We start from the raw sequence: 18,721 nt of genomic DNA on the forward strand, positions 1-18,721 counted from the left end.
AGCATGCTCATAGGCTGGATGTCTAATATTGTTAAAGTGTTCATTCTTCCAAAATTATATATTTGATGTAATGCCCATTAAAATATCAACTTTTTCAGTATGGAAGAATTGAAAAAAAAAAGATTAAAAAATATATGTGAAAATGTCAAGGACCTAAAATTGCAGTGACAATTTTGAACAAGAAAATTAGATGATGCATACCACCAGATGCCAAGATTTACTATAAATCTGTTTACACTAAGAACATTTGGTGTTAAATGGGATAACAGAATAGTTTAGAAATAGAGTCCCACATATTATCATCTGACTTATCATAAGAATATCACTACAACACAAGGGGGAGGGGAGAAAATGGTCTTTTCAATTAATGATGTCAAATACATTATGTATTTGTATGGAAAATAATAATTTAACCTCTACCCCACACCACACATAAAAATTAACTTTAGATGGATTATAGACCTAAAAGTGAAAAGTAAAACAGTGGACATACAGAAGAGAATGTAGGAAAATATCTTTATGACTTTGGATTAGGAAAAAATTTCTTAAACTGAGCACAGAAAACACTAATCATAAAAGTTGACCAGTTGTTCTTAATTAAAATTAAAGGCTTCTATTCATCAAAGGATATCATGAGAGAGTGAAAAGGCAAGCTGGAGATGGAGAGGTGATGTTTACAACACAAGTATCTAAAAAATACCTTGCACCCAGAATACAGAAAGAATCCTATAAATGAACAAAGAGTTTCCAATGAAAAAACATGGACCAAAGTCTCGAAAAGGCACTTCTCAAAAGAGGATATTCAAAAAGCCAATAAGCACCTAAAAGGAGATTCAGTATCATTAGTCACAAAGGAAATTCAAATTAAACCTATAATGAGATATTGCTACACACCAGAATCAGGTTTTTTTGCCTTTCCTCTCCATTGAAATTGCTCTAGTAAAGGTGGTCTCTGTCATCTCCATCCCCTAACCCTGTGGACACTCTTCAGTTATGTCATTTGAACTTGCTGACCATGCTCCTCTTGAAATGCTTGGCTCTAAGGCAGGGAAGAGAGTTTTACATATAGTGAGGGTTAGGAGGTAGAAAGGAGCAGTTAATAGAGTGGGCATCAAATCATGTCAACTCTTTAACAGCAGAGTCTCTTACGGGTAGTATTTCATGGTTTAACGCTCAAACTTTCCAATCAGAAACTGGTATATTACATCCAAAGGAGGAAAGTCTCTTGGTAATAGTTCATGTATTCCACTATTAAAATTCAATCAGAAATGGTCATTTTAAAGCATCAAATTATTAACTTGTAATGGGAGGTAGCTTGTATCTTTTTCCAATATCCCTATCCCAATATTAAATAGATACATATATTCTAACATTATGGGAGGGGTACTGGATTCTCTTTTCTTCAGCCTCCACTGAAACATAGCTCATTGTCTTGTCCTTTTTGGATATCAGGTCCATGGTCTGTTAGGGTTTTCTGGTATCAGGGCTGCAGCCTCTAGGTTCTCATTTCTGTTCTAGACTCTTAGTATTTCCAGAACTTCAGACTTCATTTATGGACTTGGGTATCTTTGGCTGTCTCCCCTATAATCAATCCATCATGCAACATTCTGTGAGGCTGTACATGGAACTTTTCACCATTGTGACTTTTTTCTCAGTGCCATGTTGAAGGTGGAATTTCTCTTGAGGCTTACAAGCTTCTGGTCTATATCCTGGACACAAGTTCCAGATACCCTTGGATACTCTGAAATTACTTCCTTCTCCAAATGAAACCAAGAGGGTGGGGGGAATGAGGTGCTGGATAACTTCTTTGGAATCATCAGAACCATCAGAACCAATTCCCATGCTCTTAGATTCCCATGACTGTCCCTACCCTGACAATATATCAGGGTAATTCTTGGTACATAACAGGTATCCAATAAATTATTTCCACAAGTAAAATAGGCTTTTCCTGTTTATGTAAATATCACATGCTCATTGGAAAAAAACTTTTGAAATACAGAAAAGTGCAGAAGTCAGACAAACAAAAAATACTGGATACTCCACCAACTCTAAAACAATCATTAACTTTTTGAAGACCATCCTTTCATTCATGGTTCTCAAAAGTCTAAACAAATAGTTTTACATAGAGTTTTGTACCATACATGCTGAACTTACATTAAAAAAAATTCCAGTCTTTCCCCCCACTTCTCTCTCTACTCCTCTTTTCCCTCTCTTCAAGGTAACCAATAACAACAGCCTGGTATATATTCTTCTGGTATATATACTTGTTTCCATGCTCATCACAGACGCACATATATACATAAGTGGGTGTGATCATCAACAAAAATGAAATCTTGTACACATAAAGCTCTGTAATAAAGCAATTGGTTATCAAAAATTGTTAAGATACCTTCAGATAAATAGTGTAAATATAACTAATTTTAAAAATTACTCTCATGCTGTTCCAGAGTGGCTATATCACAACTTATTCAACCATTATCCCATTGTTTGGCATTCACTTTATCTCCACTTGATTTTCAACTTTGCCTCTGTAAATGACACTTCAACAAAACCTCTTATTGTGTGTATTTTTGTGTACTGATGATGTTATTTCTGTGGGGGCAGATTCCCAAAGTGAGACTGCTAGGCCAAAGTATTTTAATTTTAAAGTTAAAAAATTTTAAATATATACTACTGAATTGCTGGTGGAAATACAAGTTGATATAAATAACCTTTTTATGAGTTTTTTTTTTTTAAATAAGAGTTGATATAACCTTTTTGTAAGAGGTTTTCCCCAAGTCCACTAGCAAAAGATCACTTAATTTCTGCCAACTCCATGAAGTGGAAGTTACATCTTATTGGTTGTTTTAATTTGCATTTCCCTGAGTACTACTTAGGTTCATAACATTTTCAGAGATGAATGGCCATTTACTCTTCTATGATTAGCCATCTAGTCCAGACAGATTAGACTTTAATATAAAAAATAACCAAAATCTTAGAAACAAATTTAGGAGACTATTGTATAACCTAGGGATTAAAGGGAGCCTTTTAACTAAAAGAGCAAATTAACAATCTAAAAAGGAAAATATATAAATATCTCATTATGAAAAATTAAAATGTTAATTTCTTTTACTATATAAAAAAGCATAAAGACAATCACTAGATTAAAAAATTGGCAACACACATGACAAAGGATTAATATTTCAAATATATAAAAAGCACCTCCAGATTTATAAGAAAGACAAACCAATAGAAAACAGGCAAAAAATATATAGGTAATTCTTTGAAGATAACTTTTTAAGTGAATAAAGTATGAAATCTGGATGAAGACTTTCATTTGTCCATTATTTTTCTCTATTGTGAATTTTATTAGAACTAACATTTATATGATTGTATGCTTTACCACATTCTTATATTTCTAAAGTATCTTTTCCAAAAAAATTTGAGAAGAGCATGAGAGTACGAGCAGGGGGAGGGGCAGAGGGAGAAGCCGACTCCATGCTGAGCAGGGAGCCTGCTCTGGGGCTCAAACCCAGGACCCCGGGATCATGACCTGAGCCAAAGGCAGATGCTTAACTGACTGAGCTATCCAGGTGCTCCCTCTCAAGTATCTCTTAAGTGTGTATTTTCTGGTGATTTACACCTGGTTTTCCCACATTCATAAAAGACACAGTTTATGATTCTTCCTGTGGAGTTAGCATCTAGATGAATGATTTATTAATCTTTATATTAGCTGAGTTTCTCTTTGATGTATTCTTTGATGTACTGTAAGGCTTGAGCTACTCCTAAAGGCTTTTCCACATTCATTACATTTATAGGGTTTTTCTCCAGTATGCATCCTCAGATGTACAGTAAAGTCTGAGTTGGTTCTGAAGGCTTTTCCACATTCTTCACATTTATAGGGCCTTTCCCCAGTATGAATTCTCTGATGTAGAGTTAGCTGCGATAGAGTGATACAACCTTTGCCACATTCCTTACATGTATAGGGTTTTTCTCCAGTATGTGTTCTCCAATGCACTGTAAGGTATGAACCCCTCCTAAAGGCTTTTCCACAGACATCACATTTATAGGGTTTCTCTCCACTGTGAATCTTCTGATGTTCTGTGACATGTACCATCTGGCTAAATGCTTTCCCACAGTCATTACATTTAAATGGTTTTTCTCCAGTATGTGTTCTCTGATGGGTATTAAAGCCTGAGTTACTTGTGAAAACCTTCCCACACTCATTACATTTATAAGGTTTTTCTCCAGTATGCCTTCTTTGATGTACAGTAAGTTGTGATGTATTAGTGAAAGCTCTCTCACATTCATTACACTTATATGGTTTTTCTCCAGTATGGGTCCTTTGATGTACAATAAGGTATGACTTAGTCCTGAAAGATTTTTCACAATCATAGCATTTATAAGGTTTCACTCCAGTATGAATTTTCTGATGCTCTTTGAGATTTACCATTTTGGTAAATGCCCTCTCACAGTCAGTACATTTATATGGTTTCTCTCCAGTATGAATCCTCTGATGTACAGTTAAGTGTGACTTTATTCTGAAAGATTCCCCACATTCATTACATAGGTAAGGTTTCTCTTCAGTATGAATTCGCTGATGTATAATTAGGGATGAAGAACGCATGAAGGCCTTTCCACATTCATTACATTTATAAGGTTTCTCCCCTGTATGCATTCTGTGGTGTACAGTAAGGCATGAATAATTAATGAATGCTTTCCCACATTCATTACACTTATAAGGTTTTTCCCCTGTATGAATTCTTTGATGTTCTGTGAAATTTGCTATACGATTGAATGCTTTCCCACATTCATTACATTCATAGGGTTTTTCTCCAGTATGAGTTCTTATATGTACAATAAGGCTTGAATTACTTCTATAGGCTTTCCCACATTCATTACACCTAAAGGGTTTCTCTCCCGTATGAATTCTCTGATGGACATTAAAAATTGTGGTATTCTTGAAAGATTTCCCACACTCATTGCATTTATATGGTTTCTCTTCAGTATGGGTCTTCTGATGTACACTAAGATATGACTTATTCCTGAAGGCTTTCCCACAATCATTACATTTGTAGGGTTTCTCTCCATTGTGAGTTTCCTGATGTCTTGCAAGTTTTGACTTATCACTGAAGGCTTTCCCACATTCACTACATTTATAGGGTTTCTCTCCGGTTTGAATTCTCTGGTGTTGATTAAGGCGAGCACACTGGCTAAAAGATTTTCCACAGACATTGCATTGATAAGGTTTCTCCTTAGTATGAATTCTCTGATGCACCATAAGTGATGAAGAAGCAATGAAAGCTTTTCCACATTCATTACATTTATAGGGTTTTTCTCCAGTGTGAATTTTTTTATGTTGACTAAGATATGAAGGCTGGCTGAACATCTTCCCACATTCACTACATTCATAAGGTTTTTCCTTAGTGTGAGTTCTCTGATGTTGAATGAGTAATGATCTATAACGAAAGGACTTTTCACAAGTGCTACATTTATAGGGTTTTTCTCTATTATTGTATTTTTTCCCTAAAGTAAGTTCTGAAGTAGGCCTTACGGCTTTGCTGCTTTCCTTGCAAATTTTCTTCCCCAGATGGGGATCTGTAATCAAATCTAAATTCTCAGGGAAATCCTCATGTGTTTGGCATTTGCTGTGGAGTTCTTCTGTGATAACTCCTGCTTCAGGAAAAATAATAGATTCAAATCTAAAGCCTCTTTGACCAGAGGGAATTTTCTTGTGAGTAACTATTCTTTGATTCAAATGATTTTCCTGACTATTTTGCAATCTCAATATCCTTTCATTCCATTTCCATAATCCTCCCATTCTGGAGTTCCACAGACCATTCTCTGTGAGCTTATCTAGTATAGTCTCTTGTGATACATTTTCAGAAATATCCTCTGTTGATACAGCATTCTTGGTTGCAGGTATGGTCTCCAATTCTGGTGGGGGGGAAAGAGATAAATCAAATCAAATGATTTCTATTTCCTAAGTTAGGAAGATCTCAGTAAACAGAATAGTAAAAGGGAAACCTCAGCTGATAATGAATATAAAGTTTTAACTGCTTGCAAACTTGGCCTTATTTTCTAAGAAGAAAGAGGTAGGGTTGAGGGAGGCTGATTGAACCAAGAATCAAAGTAGTAAATTCAGAGATTTTCCCCTACTAAAAAAAATCATTTATGGTAACCCTCCTAGAATCCAAGTATCTCAAATACTTTTCTCATCCCCTTTACAGTTAATATTTTTTTCCAGACCACTCTTCATAAGTTGTGACTACTTCCTTGCTTCCCATTTACTCTACAAACCAGGTATTTGTTCCCAACCATACTTTCTATTTGTTCTCATTCTTTGCTAGATTTTTGTATGAGGGCTTTCTCAAATTTCCCTGTCAGATCAGCTTACTGAAGTCTTTGTATGTACTTTTATTTAAAAAAGATTTTATTTACTTATTCATGAGAGACACAGAGAGAGACAGAGAGAGGCAGAGACACAGGTAGAGGGAGAAGCAGGCTCCATGCAGGGAGCCTGATGTGGAACTCGATCCTGGGTCTCCAGGATCAGGCCCGGGGCTGAAGGTGGCGCTTAACCGCTGAGCCACCCTGGCTGCCCTGTACTTTTTAATCAAACGTTTATGGAAAAAACATTTTGATTTTTCAGAAAGTATGCTGAACAGCAAATTAGTCAAAATTAATATTTAGTTACTAATATTTCAAATAGTGATTATCAATGATAGTTTTGCAACCTTTTTATGTTTTTTTTTCTGTATATTTTTTTTATTGGAATTCGATTTACCAACATACAGTATAACACCCAGTGCTCATCCTGTCCAGTGCCCCTCTCGGTGCCCGTCACCCAGTCCCCCCCGCCCACCTCCCTTTCCACTAATCCCTGTTCGTTTCCCAGAGTTAGGAGTCTCTCATTGACTTACTTCACTCAGCATAATACCCTCCAGTTCTATCCACGTTGAAACACATGGTGGGTATTCGTCGTTTACAACCTTTTTATGTCTTAACATTCCTGAAGGTCATGATCTCAGGGTCACATGATTGAACCCTTTGTTGAACTCCATGCTGAGTATGGAGTCTGCTTAAATTTCTCTCTTCCTCTCCCCTCCCTCCTGCACTCTATTTCTCTCTCTGTCAAATAAATAAATCTTTTTAAAAAAGAGAGAGAAAAAAGAAAAGAAAAAACTCAAGAGAAAAAAAAAAAACCATAATAGAAATAGACCTAAAAGGTATCCAGATAGTTGAGGTCTTAGACATAAGCTTAAAATAATCATGATTAGTACTCAAGAAAATAAGACCAATAATTTCACCAAATAATTGAAAAGTGTAAAATAACTAAATGGTAATTCTAAACTGGAAAGTAAGAACTCAAAAACTAAAAGCACAGTAGGTATGACACGGGAGTGTCAACAGAATGGAAAATAGGTCAGTAGAAAATATGCATATGAAGTACAGAATGATGAAAAACTTGAAAAATTATTTTAAAAATATTAGAGACATATAGGATAGCATGAAAAGGTCTATCACAGGTGTAAAAGTCCCAGAAGTCTAGAAAGAGAAGTGAGACAGAATGAGATGAAATCAAATTCAAAGACATAACACCAAGCATTTTCCAAAACAGATAAAAAATACCAAGCCACATATGTTAGGAGCCAAATGAATTCCAAGTAGGAGAAATACAAAGTAAATATAGAAGAAACTAAAAGATTTCCATCAAGGAGCAACAATCAGATCACAGGTTGCAAACTACAGCCAAATCTGTTCTACTACATGTTTTTGTATTACCAGTGAGATAAGAATACACATTTTTAAATGGTTGAAAAATATACTAAAAGGATAATATGTTGTGACATACTAAAATTATATGGACTTCAAGTTTTATTGTCCATAAAGGTTTTAGTGGAATATAATCACATTCTTTGGGGACGCCTGGGTGGCTTGGTGGTTAAGTGTCTGCCTTTGGCCCAGGGAGTGATCCTGGAGTCTCAGAATCGAGTCCCACATCAGGCTCCCTGCATGGAGCCTGCTCCTCCTTCTGCCTATGTCTCTGCCTCTCTCTCTCTCTGTCTCTCATGAATAAATAAATAAAATCTTAAAAAATCACATTTTGTCTAGTATTTTGTCTTTGGATGCTTTTGTGCTTATAATTGCTAAATGGAATAGTTGTGACAGACCTACCATGTTTCCACAAAGCCTAAAATATCTACTGTCTTACCTTTTACAGAAAAGATTTTCTGACTCCTGAATTAAACATATGGTTGACTTGTCAACAGATTTTATGTAAGACAAAAAACAACGGAATGATACTTTTGAAATACTGAAAGAATATAACACAAACCTAGAAGTCAAACTTGCCAAAATATTATTCAAAAATGAAGATTAAAAATATTTTCAGATGAAAAGAAAAATGGAGAGAATATGATACTGGCAGATGCAAATAAAGTTAAATATTAGAGGGTATTCTTTAAGCAGAAGAAAAATAATCCTAAGGAGAAGCTTAGAAAAGAAGAAAAAAATGAAGAGAAAGTTTGGGCAAAAAAATCTAAATGAATGTTGACTGCATAGAACATAGTCTAAGAGATACGACATATAGATAGGATTAAAATACGTAATTCAACAGATAGGATTAAAATACATAATTTCAACAACATATAAATTAGGTTCAATAAGTTGTTCTAAGATCCTAGTGTTGTTTGGGAAAAGAGAAAATCTAAGACTGCTGTATCAATGATGAATGCTTTAATCGCAAAGTTAAACCACTATGCAAATAATTTTAGAAATTTATGATTACCAAGTGATTAGAGGGGGACATAAAAAAATAAAAGATAATAAAACTAAATGCATGAATGGGGAAGAAGAAAACATGGAACAGGCAAGACACTTTCAAAGTTAGATGACAGATTTAAACATTATGTAACTATATTATGTAAATATGAACTAAATACTCTGAAAGATATGGACTGTCTCTCAGGTTATTTAGAAGTAATTTTGTACCATCTGGGTTACAAACAAAATCTGTTTAAAACAAAAATCTAACAACTGTTTAAAGCAAAAATCTAATAATAATATGCTACTTATAAGAGAAAAAAGATACAAGGATACATAAAAGATGACAGTGAACAGAACTAAAATGAGGTACCATATAAACAATAACTTAAAGAAAGGTGCTACAGTGTTACTAGTACAAGGCAGAATAGACTTTAGGGCAAAAGCCATGGGACGCCTGGGTGGCTTAGCGGCTGAGCGTCTGCCTTTGGCCCAGGGCATGATCTTGGAGTCCTGGGGTCTAGTCCCACATCAAACTCCCTGCATGGAGCCTGCTTCTCCCTCTGCCTATGTCTCTGCCTCTCTCTCTCTGTATCTCATAAATAAATAAATAAAATCTTTTAAAAAAATAAGGCAAAAACCATTATGGAGATAAAGAAGACACTTCAGAGGAATAAAAGGTCCAATTCAACAGAAAGATATAACAGTTATAACTTCGTATTTACCTAATAACACAGCCTCAAAATACATAAAGCAAAAATGAAAGTAACGAAAACAAGGAAGAGACCAATCTACAGTCTTACTGCAAAACATTAAAAAAATATTTTTCAATAACTGACAGAATAAGCTGACAATAAGTATATATTTTAGCAACCTAAAGAACTTGATACATCTAGGGTGCCTGGGTGGCTCAATCAGCTAAGCCTCTGACTCTTGATTTTGGCTCAAGTCATGATCTTGGGGTCGTGAGACTGAGCCCTGCATAGGGCTCCATGCCAGGTGCAGTCTGCTTGCGATTCTTTCCTTCTTCCTCCATTCCTCCCCGTGCTCGCATGGTCTCTCTCAAATAAATAAAGAAAACCTTAAAACAAAAACTTGATATATGTAAAACTGCACTCTATAATATTTATAGGATACACAAGTGCACACAAAATGTCTTCAAAAATTGTCCATGTGGTGAAGCAAAATTTAAATTTATAAAGACTGAAATCATACACAGCATCTCTGACCACAGGAAAAATTAAGATAGCAAGATTACTAGAAAATCCCCAGATGGTACAGAATTAAGAAAAATACTTCTAAATAACATGAGGGACAAAGACATCATGATGGAAATTATCAAATGCTTTGAGCTCAATAATTTTGAAGTTGTTACATAAAAAAAAGTGTGATACAGGTTTATTTTTTGCTTATTGTTGTTATTTATTTATTTATTTTTGGTCATTTATGGGGTGTGATGTGGTCTAGATTGCTTTGAATGAGTTATAAAAAAAGAATGGCTGAAAATCAAATGATATAACTTCCTGATATCCAACTCAGGAAGTTAAAAAAGATCAGCAAATTAAATGCTAAAAAAGGTTAAAAAGAAAATAAAGAGAAGAAAGTAATGATATAGAAATCAGAGGTAAAAAAAGGTTATTTATTTTACTTTTTAAGATTTTATTTATTTATTTATTTATTTATTCATTCATTCATTCATTCATTCATTCATGAAAGACAGAGAGAGAGAGAGAGAGGCAGAGACACAGGCAGAGGGAAAAGCAAGCTCCATGCAGGGAGCCCGATGTGGGACTCTATCCTTGGACTCCAGGATGGCACCCTGTGACAAAGGCAGGTGCTAAACCGCTGAGCCACCCAGGTCCCCAAAAAAGATTCTTTAAAAGCTAAATAAGATTGACAAGCCCTAGGCAAGACTGATTAAGATAAAAGAGAGAAAAAAAAATCAATGGAGGAATGAAAACAGAGACATCACTTCAGATCCATACAGACACTTAAAAGAGAGGATAGGTAGTATGCCATTAATTTAAATTTTAGATAAAATGGATCAATTGCCAGATAAACATAATTTACTAAACTGAAACAACAAAAAATATTAATAGTCCTATTAACAACAGAAAGAACAGAAGCTATAAACAAGTTCCAAAATAAAAGCATAAGGCCAACATGGCTTCTACAGTGAAATCTATGTATCTTAAAATATGTATCTTTCCCTCTCTCACAACTCTTTCTTCTCCTCAATATAAACTGATGGCTTTGCTTCATATTTTACTTTCAATTCAGAAGCTATTATAATAGAATGCCTTGATCTTCCCACCATTGGTTGACCTATTATCTGCACCCACGTTCTCCACCTTTCCTAGGGTTATAGCGAAGTGGCCTCTCTGCTAATCAATGGTGAATCTTTCCTTTTCCTTTCTTGAGTTTATTCCGTTTAACCTTCTTACACACTTTAGTTTTAGTTCTTTAGTGATCCCATCTTGGTCTTGCAATGTCAATTTCTGCCTCTCCATTGTGGCATCATTCTTATCAGCACTCAAATATGCCATAAAAACTCCCATTTCAAATATAAAACAAAAGAGTTTTGTTCTTCATTGCATACTTTCCTGTAGCTACTGCCCCATTTGTCTTTCCCTCTTCATGGGGGTGGGGAGCCTTCTCTAAAGAGTCCTCTAAAACTGTCTCCAATGCCTACTTTTCATTCACTCTCTTAAAAATATATAATATTTTCAACATTCAATGTTAATGAAAAGGACTGAAGATGATACAAATTAATTTAAACATACTTCATGTTCATGGACTGGAAGAACCAATATTGTTAAAATGTCCATACTGCCCAAAGCAATCTACAGATTCAATGTAATTGCTATCAAAATACCAACAACATATTTCATAGAATTAGAACAAATAGTCCTAAAATTTGTATGGAACCACAGAAGACCCCAAATAGCCAAAGCAATCTTAAAGAACAGGGATGCCTGGGTTGCTCAGTCAGATAAGTGTCTGACTCTTGATTTCAACTGTCATGATCTCCATCCTCTTTCTTAAAAAAAAAAAAAAAAAAAAGGCAAGAGAACAAAGCTGGGAGTTTCACAACTCAGATTTCATGATATATTACAATGTGGCAATAATCAAAACAGTATGGCACTGGCTCAAAAATAGATCGGGCAGCCCCGGTGGCTCAGCGGTTTAGCGCCGCCTTCGACCCGGGGCATGACCCTGGGGACCCGGGATCGGGTTCCGCATTGGGCTCCCTCCATGCGGCCTGCTTCTCCCTCTGCCTGTGTCTCTGCCTCTCTCTCTCTCTCTGTGTGTCTCTCATGAATAAATAAATAAAATATTTTAAAAAATGGGTAGAAGACATGAAAAGACATTCTTCTGAAGACATACAGAATGGCCAACAGAGACAGGGTAAGATGCTCAACATCACTACTTATCAGGGAAATGCAAATTAAAACCACAATGAGGTATCACCTCATACGTGTCAGAAAGGCTGAAATAAAAATACAAAAAATTAAAAATGTTGGTGAGTATGTGAAGTAAAAGGAACCCTCGTGCACTGTTGGTGGGAATGTAAATTGGTGCAGCCATTGAGGAAAACTATAGAGATTCCTCAAAAAATTAAAAACAATTATCATATGATCCAGTAATTCCATTTCTGGGTATTTACCCAAATAAAACAAAAACACTAATTTGAAAGGATACATGTACCCCTATGTTTATTGCAGCATTATTTACAATAGCTGAGATATAGAAGCCACCTAAGTGTCCGGTGACAGGTGAATGGATAAAGAGGTGGTATGTATATACAGGAGAATATTACTTGGCCACAATCAAGAATGAAATCTTGCCATTTGCAACAACATGGATGGCACTGGAGGGTCTTATGCTAAGTGAAATAAGTCAGTCTGAATGTAATATAGAAAACAAAGCAAATGAACAAAGAAAAAAAAGATTAAAAAACCCCTGGACTCTTAAATAGAACTGGTGGTAATTAGTGAGGAGGTAGGTGAAGGATGGGTGAAATAGGTGAGGGGGATTAAGAGTACACTTATCTTTTTTTTAAAGATTTTATTTATGCATGTTTGAATGAAAGACTAATTATGAAGATCATGTCCTCAAGAAAGCAAAGTAGGATGGAATGGGAATCAAAAGTAGAGAATAGAGAGAGGAGAAGCAACAGGAGAAGGAAAACAGATGAGAGAGCAAGGGAGGGAGTGAATTTTTCTGAGATAGTTTTGAACAAGGATACTCCTCAAAATATTTCAGATGTTTTGCTCCATCCATAACCTATGAACTTGAAATAAATCCAGTCCTCCTGGTTCTTATTAACTCACCTGGATAAGGGGTTCTTGCAAGTTCTCTTACTACCACCCATGGTCCTTTTCCATCCTCCAAATGAGATATCATGTCTGGTTTGGAAACTGCAAGGCCTGTGCAGATAAAAATCAGTAAGACTTGACTGTGTCTGAGTAAGAACTATTGCCAAATTCAGTCTCAGCTTTTAATCTTCTGTGCAGAGTGGCTATTTTTGGGAAGCTCTAGAGATACACTGTCTAATACAGTTGTCAACAGCCCAATGAGGCTATTTAAATTAGTTAAAACTTTATAAAATTTAAAATTCAGTTCTTCAGTTGGACTAGCCAGATTTCAAGTTGTCAGTAGCCTCAAGGGGGGCTAGTGCCTGCCATATTGGACAGCATAGATACAGAACGTTCACAGTACAGCAGACATTCTATTGTATGGTGGTGTTACAGACGATTACAGAGGAGCTCAACACTATGACCGCAGGTCTTCTAGGATAATAGATCATCGGAATAATCTGAGTTTAGAAAGAAAACGAACACATTTGTCCTTTTCTTTCTGGAGGTACTTATAACTCCCATTTGTAAAAGTGATCAGAAAAAACTTTAGTCCTAAATGTGGTGGACTGTTAACGATCTCCAAGATTCCAATGAAATATGTATTTCTTACTCTACAATGGGTGGGCCACTTAATTAAGAGCAAGGGATAGCATGACTCCCAACAACATACACCTAAAAAGAGATTTTAATGCCTGAACTCTAACCCCAAGCTCAGTTAAGTACTTTAGAGGCTCTAGATCTTCAGCAAACCTGCTCAAATGGATAGATATATGGACACAAGTTATTCTTACCCAGGGAGGCAAGATTCCTATAATTCTCTAGCATCACGTCCTTGTGTAGGTTCCTCTGTGAAGGGTCCATCAACCTCCACTCTTCTAATGTGAAGTCTATAGCCACATCTTTAAATGTCACAGAATCCTAAAATAAATACACTGTGATCACCCAGGGACTATATACAATGAGACCTGTTGGGCAGAATAATACTTATAAAGCTGGAGGAATACTCCAGAAATCAGAATCATCAAATGACCACAGAAGTCAATCAGTTCAACTCTTTATGGATGAATGAATCCCTCCAGTGATAAGAACTTAAAACCATAAGAGAAAGCCTATTCCATTTCCTGAGTTTTACTTGAAGTAGGATTCTCTTTTCAGACTAATTCAAATCTGGCTTTCTCTAACTTTGAAATACTGGTCTTTCTATATTATCAGGAGTCAAAGAGCATGGTTTCTTCCTTCGCTAGAAAGTCTTAACATTTGGTAATAGCTAGTAGTTTCTACCCAAATCATCCTTTCTCCCTCAAACTGGCTTATCTATAATATCTGCTCTTCCTCAGTTCCAAATCTACAGAACATGACTTAATAGAAAATACAGTTTATCCTTCAGATTGTAGATAAAGGATATTGTAATCTCTGTCTTTGAGCAAGAAAAATAAGAAATCATAGGGACTTTGGAGAACTTCTTTGGTCAAGATATGAATTATATATGAGCTTGTATAATAAAATGTAAGAATGAGCCATAAAATTTTTTAGTGGTTACCTGTTAGAGGAAAGAGGGAGTAGAGAGAAAGGAGAAGACTGGAATTAGAAGCTAGACTCTTTTGGATATTTCTTATTTTGTGGATTTTAGTTTTGAGCCATGTAAATATGTTATAAAAGAAAAATTAAAATAAAAAGTCATCCCTAAAAATTAAAAGGAAAATGAAACCAGGTTTAAGCATAGGCATTCATCAAAGATGAAATATTTTAAGTGACTTTATAACATAACAATTTTGTGTATTTTCTTTGTGAAACATGCCCCCAAAAGAAAAAGAACTGCAAAAAAACAAAAACTATGTTTTCAATGAATAATCATACTGTTGGTGGTAGTGATAAAAATGCTATTTTGTAACTGCTGTGCCTGTAGTGTTTGATAAGGCAAATTAGTATATCAATGCCACTGAGATCAAATAAATTTGGCAGGAAGAATAAGATATAAATAAGATATAAATGCAATATTGATGAGATTATATAATAACTCCACAGATCCAAATTTGAATTGGAAGTATCAGTATAAACTCATTAATTATTTAAAGGAAAAAAATGAATTTTCTAGTTTCATCCATGGAAAAGGCCAAAAAAGAAAAACAATAATTAGTAAGGTAACACTATGCAAGCTAGACTATAGCCTCTAATTATTACTTTTCACTAAAAGGAATCAGGGCCTGGAACATTCTGTGATACCAAAAGGCAAGGAAGCTATCAAAGACTACTAAGATCATACCTAAGACATAAGAGACAACTTAAAGAGGCTCCCACTAGTTAATAATAATGGGACAATTTGAATATCAGTGAGGATAATAAATACAATGGGTTTCAGAAACACACATTTAAATTCATGATTTCATAATACTACTATAAAAATACTCATTGATTTTATTTTTTAAGAGGATGCCTGGAAACTAGTAAATAAACAGAGTTATTAACCTTTTGTCCTTTTCCTATGTAAAATATATAGGGCTTGTATAGTAATCAAGTGTCATCACATAGTTGAGAGAGATTTCTCTTTAAGGAAGGATTCCAGCTAATACATGAAAAGAATTAAAAAAATTAGAATATCATCATTTTGCAATCTCTAATGAATTAAAGAGTCATCAATAGCTGCTAATATATCAAAGAGGCCTCAACTAGGCATTATGTGCCTTTTGGTGGTACATATCAGATACATAAAATACTACTGCCAAAAACAAGTGAAATAATATTATTTAGCCTAATATATGTGTAATATTATAATGTGAACATACACTCAATGTAAAAATTATTAATGAGGCACTATCTTTTGTACTAAGTCTTTGAAATATGATGTGCATTTTAAATTTACAGTGCATCTCAGTTTGGACTATAGTTACATATCCAGTGCTCAAGAGCCATATGTAGCTAGTGGCTACTATATTGGACAACACAGCTTGAAACTACAAATAACTTGGTTTCTTCAATGAATTATTACAAGGGGAAAAAAAGAGGGAGGGGGAAAACTTTAGCTTAAAAGTGACCTAAGAGACAATACTAACTAATCGTAACATAAGAATCAACTGGTGAAACAAATACCAAGTCAACATTTGTTGATATTAAGACTTTCCACTGATTTTTTAGCTGAAACCATGGCAATATATTTTACATTAAAAAATATGTTATAGATATATAATGAGATATTTATAGATGAAATCATATAATGTCTTGTACAGATTCAAAATAATTAATGAGAGTGTAAGATTACAAATGAAATATGATTGGGACTCCTGGGTGGCTCAGCAGCTGAGCATCTATCTGCCTTTGGCTCAGGGTGTGATTCTGGAATTCCGGGATCAAGTCTCACATTGGGCTTCCTGCATGGAGCCTGCTTCTCCCTCTGCCTGTGTCTCTGCCTCTCTGTGTCTCTCATGAATAAATAAATAAAATCTTAAAAAAAACCTAAATGAAATATGATTACCCAGGGGCTGATAATTGCTGAATATAGGCATTAGGTACAAAGGGATTCATGAAACTACTCTTTCCTTTTGTATACCTATAGTGCATATTTATCAGGTATGATCTAACAGCTTGTTATGTAATGACAAGGTGCTAATAAGAAAAGTGAGGCATCTTCCACATCTTGCCCAAGTTCTCAGAAAAGGTAAAGTGTAGGTTCAAATTCAGCTTGGTTCCAGAATTCAAACTCATAATCTCTATGACTTAGTAAACTAAAAATCCTAATTAGCTGACTAGGCAGGCAAAGGTCTCAAGTTATAGTATACTTGGCTAAGATTTGCTCTATAGCATGAGAGACAGATTTCCTCTGGGGTGTTTTCCTGTCATATAGATATGTATGCTTGTCGGATTGCTTAAACCTTTTAATCTATTTGTACCTGAAAGTTCATGAAGCAAACTTTCATTCTGCTAAGAATAAAATATGGCTAATATGGGAGATAATGACAGTACATAAACTTTACTGTTAATCACTTCTCATGTCACTCATATTATAATGAAGTTACTGGGTTTTATTTTCTTTTTCCATCAAGAGCTAAGTCCCAGGAAAAACATAAGAAGGCTGTCAGCTCTTACCTTTGGCTTACCTTGAAGGTCTGTGCAAGCAAGAGTTATAAACTGCCTACTTAAGGCTAGGAATAGAAGGTATGCCCACCACATACAAAAACCTCTTGGCAAATGCTAGAAGACTTGCTGGTTTAAGGCATTTAAGGGAATCTTTTTTTTTTTTTTTTTTAAGATTTTATTTATTTATTCATGAGAGACACACAGAGAGAGGGAGAGGGAGAAAGAAGCTGGCTTCCTGTGGGGAGCCTGATGCAGGACTTGATCCCAGGACCCTGTGATCACATCCTGAGCTGAAGGCAGATGCTAAACTGCTGAGCCACCGAGACGTCCCTTAAGGGAATCTATGTCCAGTCATTAATCACTATGTTGACCAAGCAGAGATTTCAGAGAATGTATATGACAAAGAATACAAATGTGATTGAATTAGTCCAGAAAAGTCCCTAAATAAACAAAGCACAGCAGTAGCAGCAAGAACAAACCTTGGGGAATGTTGAATCTGATTTCCAGAGTTGCCGCATTGTTTTATTTAAAATATTTGTCCTGAGAAAAAGTTTCAACATACATAAAGAAACAAGAAAGCATGGGACAGAGTTAAAAAACAGTCAATGGAAAGTGTCCTTAAAGAAGTCAAGAAGTTGTATTTACTAAATGAGTACATTAAATGAGTATTACAAACATATTCAAAAACCTAAAGAAAAACAAATCTAAAGAATGAGACAAAATTGTGAAAATGGTATCTCACTAAATAGAAATTCCATAGTTTTTCATAATTGAAAAAAAATCCACTAGAGAGCTTTAGTGAAACAGCAATTGAGCAGCAGTATATTCTGAATGTTTGTGTCTCCTTTTCCTCCACCCCATGCACCCATGCATATGCTGAAATCATAATGCCCAATGTGATGACATTAGGCAGTGGGGCCTCTGGGTGATGCTTAAGTCATGAGGGTACCCTCATGAATGGGATTAGTGCCTTATAAAAGTGGCTCCAGAGAGATCCCTAGCTCCTTCTGCTGACAATACAATGAGACTGTGACCCAGAAGAGAGCCTTTATCTGGGCCACACTGGCACCCTGGTTTCAGACATCCAGTCTCTAGAAATATGATAAGTAAATTTCTGTTGTTTACAAGCCACCCAGTCTGTTGCATTTGTCTAAAGAAGTCCAAACAGACTAAAATAATCAGGCAAAAAAAAAAAATTGGTGAACTTTAAAATAGATAAAATGAGATTATCTAGACTGAGGAACACAGCAAAAAAAGAATGAAAAAAGTTAACATAATGGCAAAGATCTGTGGGACAATGAGAATAACAATATATGCATAATGGGAGTCCACAAAGGAGAGGGGAGAAAGAGGCAGATAGAATATTTAAATAAGGGGATCCCTGGGTGGCGCAGCGGTTTAGTGCCTGCCTTTGGCCCGGGGCGCGATCCTGGAGACCCGGGATCGAATCCCACGTCGGGCTCCCGGTGCATGGAGCCTGCTTCTCCCTCTGCCTGTGTCTCTGCCTCTCTCTCTCTGTGTGGCTATCATAAAATAAAAAATTA

The 18,721-nt window shown here is 35.5% G+C and overlaps 1 protein-coding gene across 6 annotated transcripts in view; it reads right to left on the reverse strand.

The window, feature by feature from the left end:
* Window positions 1-502: 502 nt before the first annotated feature.
* ZNF624 (zinc finger protein 624) overlaps window positions 503-18,721 on the reverse strand; it is a 39,683-nt gene continuing 21,464 nt past the window's right edge. For 2 of the 6 annotated variants that reach the window (XM_077892529.1, XM_077892531.1), the window contains 3 exons: window positions 13,898-14,024; window positions 13,080-13,175; window positions 503-5,916 (listed from right to left, as the gene is read on the reverse strand). In XM_077892529.1, the coding sequence (XP_077748655.1) occupies window positions 3,704-5,916; window positions 13,080-13,175; window positions 13,898-14,024 (2,436 nt within the window). In that variant the 3' untranslated portion in view covers window positions 503-3,703. Of the gene's footprint in view, window positions 5,917-13,079; window positions 13,176-13,897; window positions 14,025-16,193; window positions 16,224-18,721 lie in introns of those variants that run through there. The other 4 variants (XR_013376504.1, XR_013376503.1, XM_077892532.1 and 1 more) reach the window with 4 other exon arrangements.

This window comes from Canis aureus, chromosome 3 (genome assembly GCF_053574225.1).
Source record: "Canis aureus isolate CA01 chromosome 3, VMU_Caureus_v.1.0, whole genome shotgun sequence".
In the NCBI taxonomy this organism is placed as follows: Eukaryota; Metazoa; Chordata; class Mammalia; order Carnivora; family Canidae; genus Canis; species Canis aureus.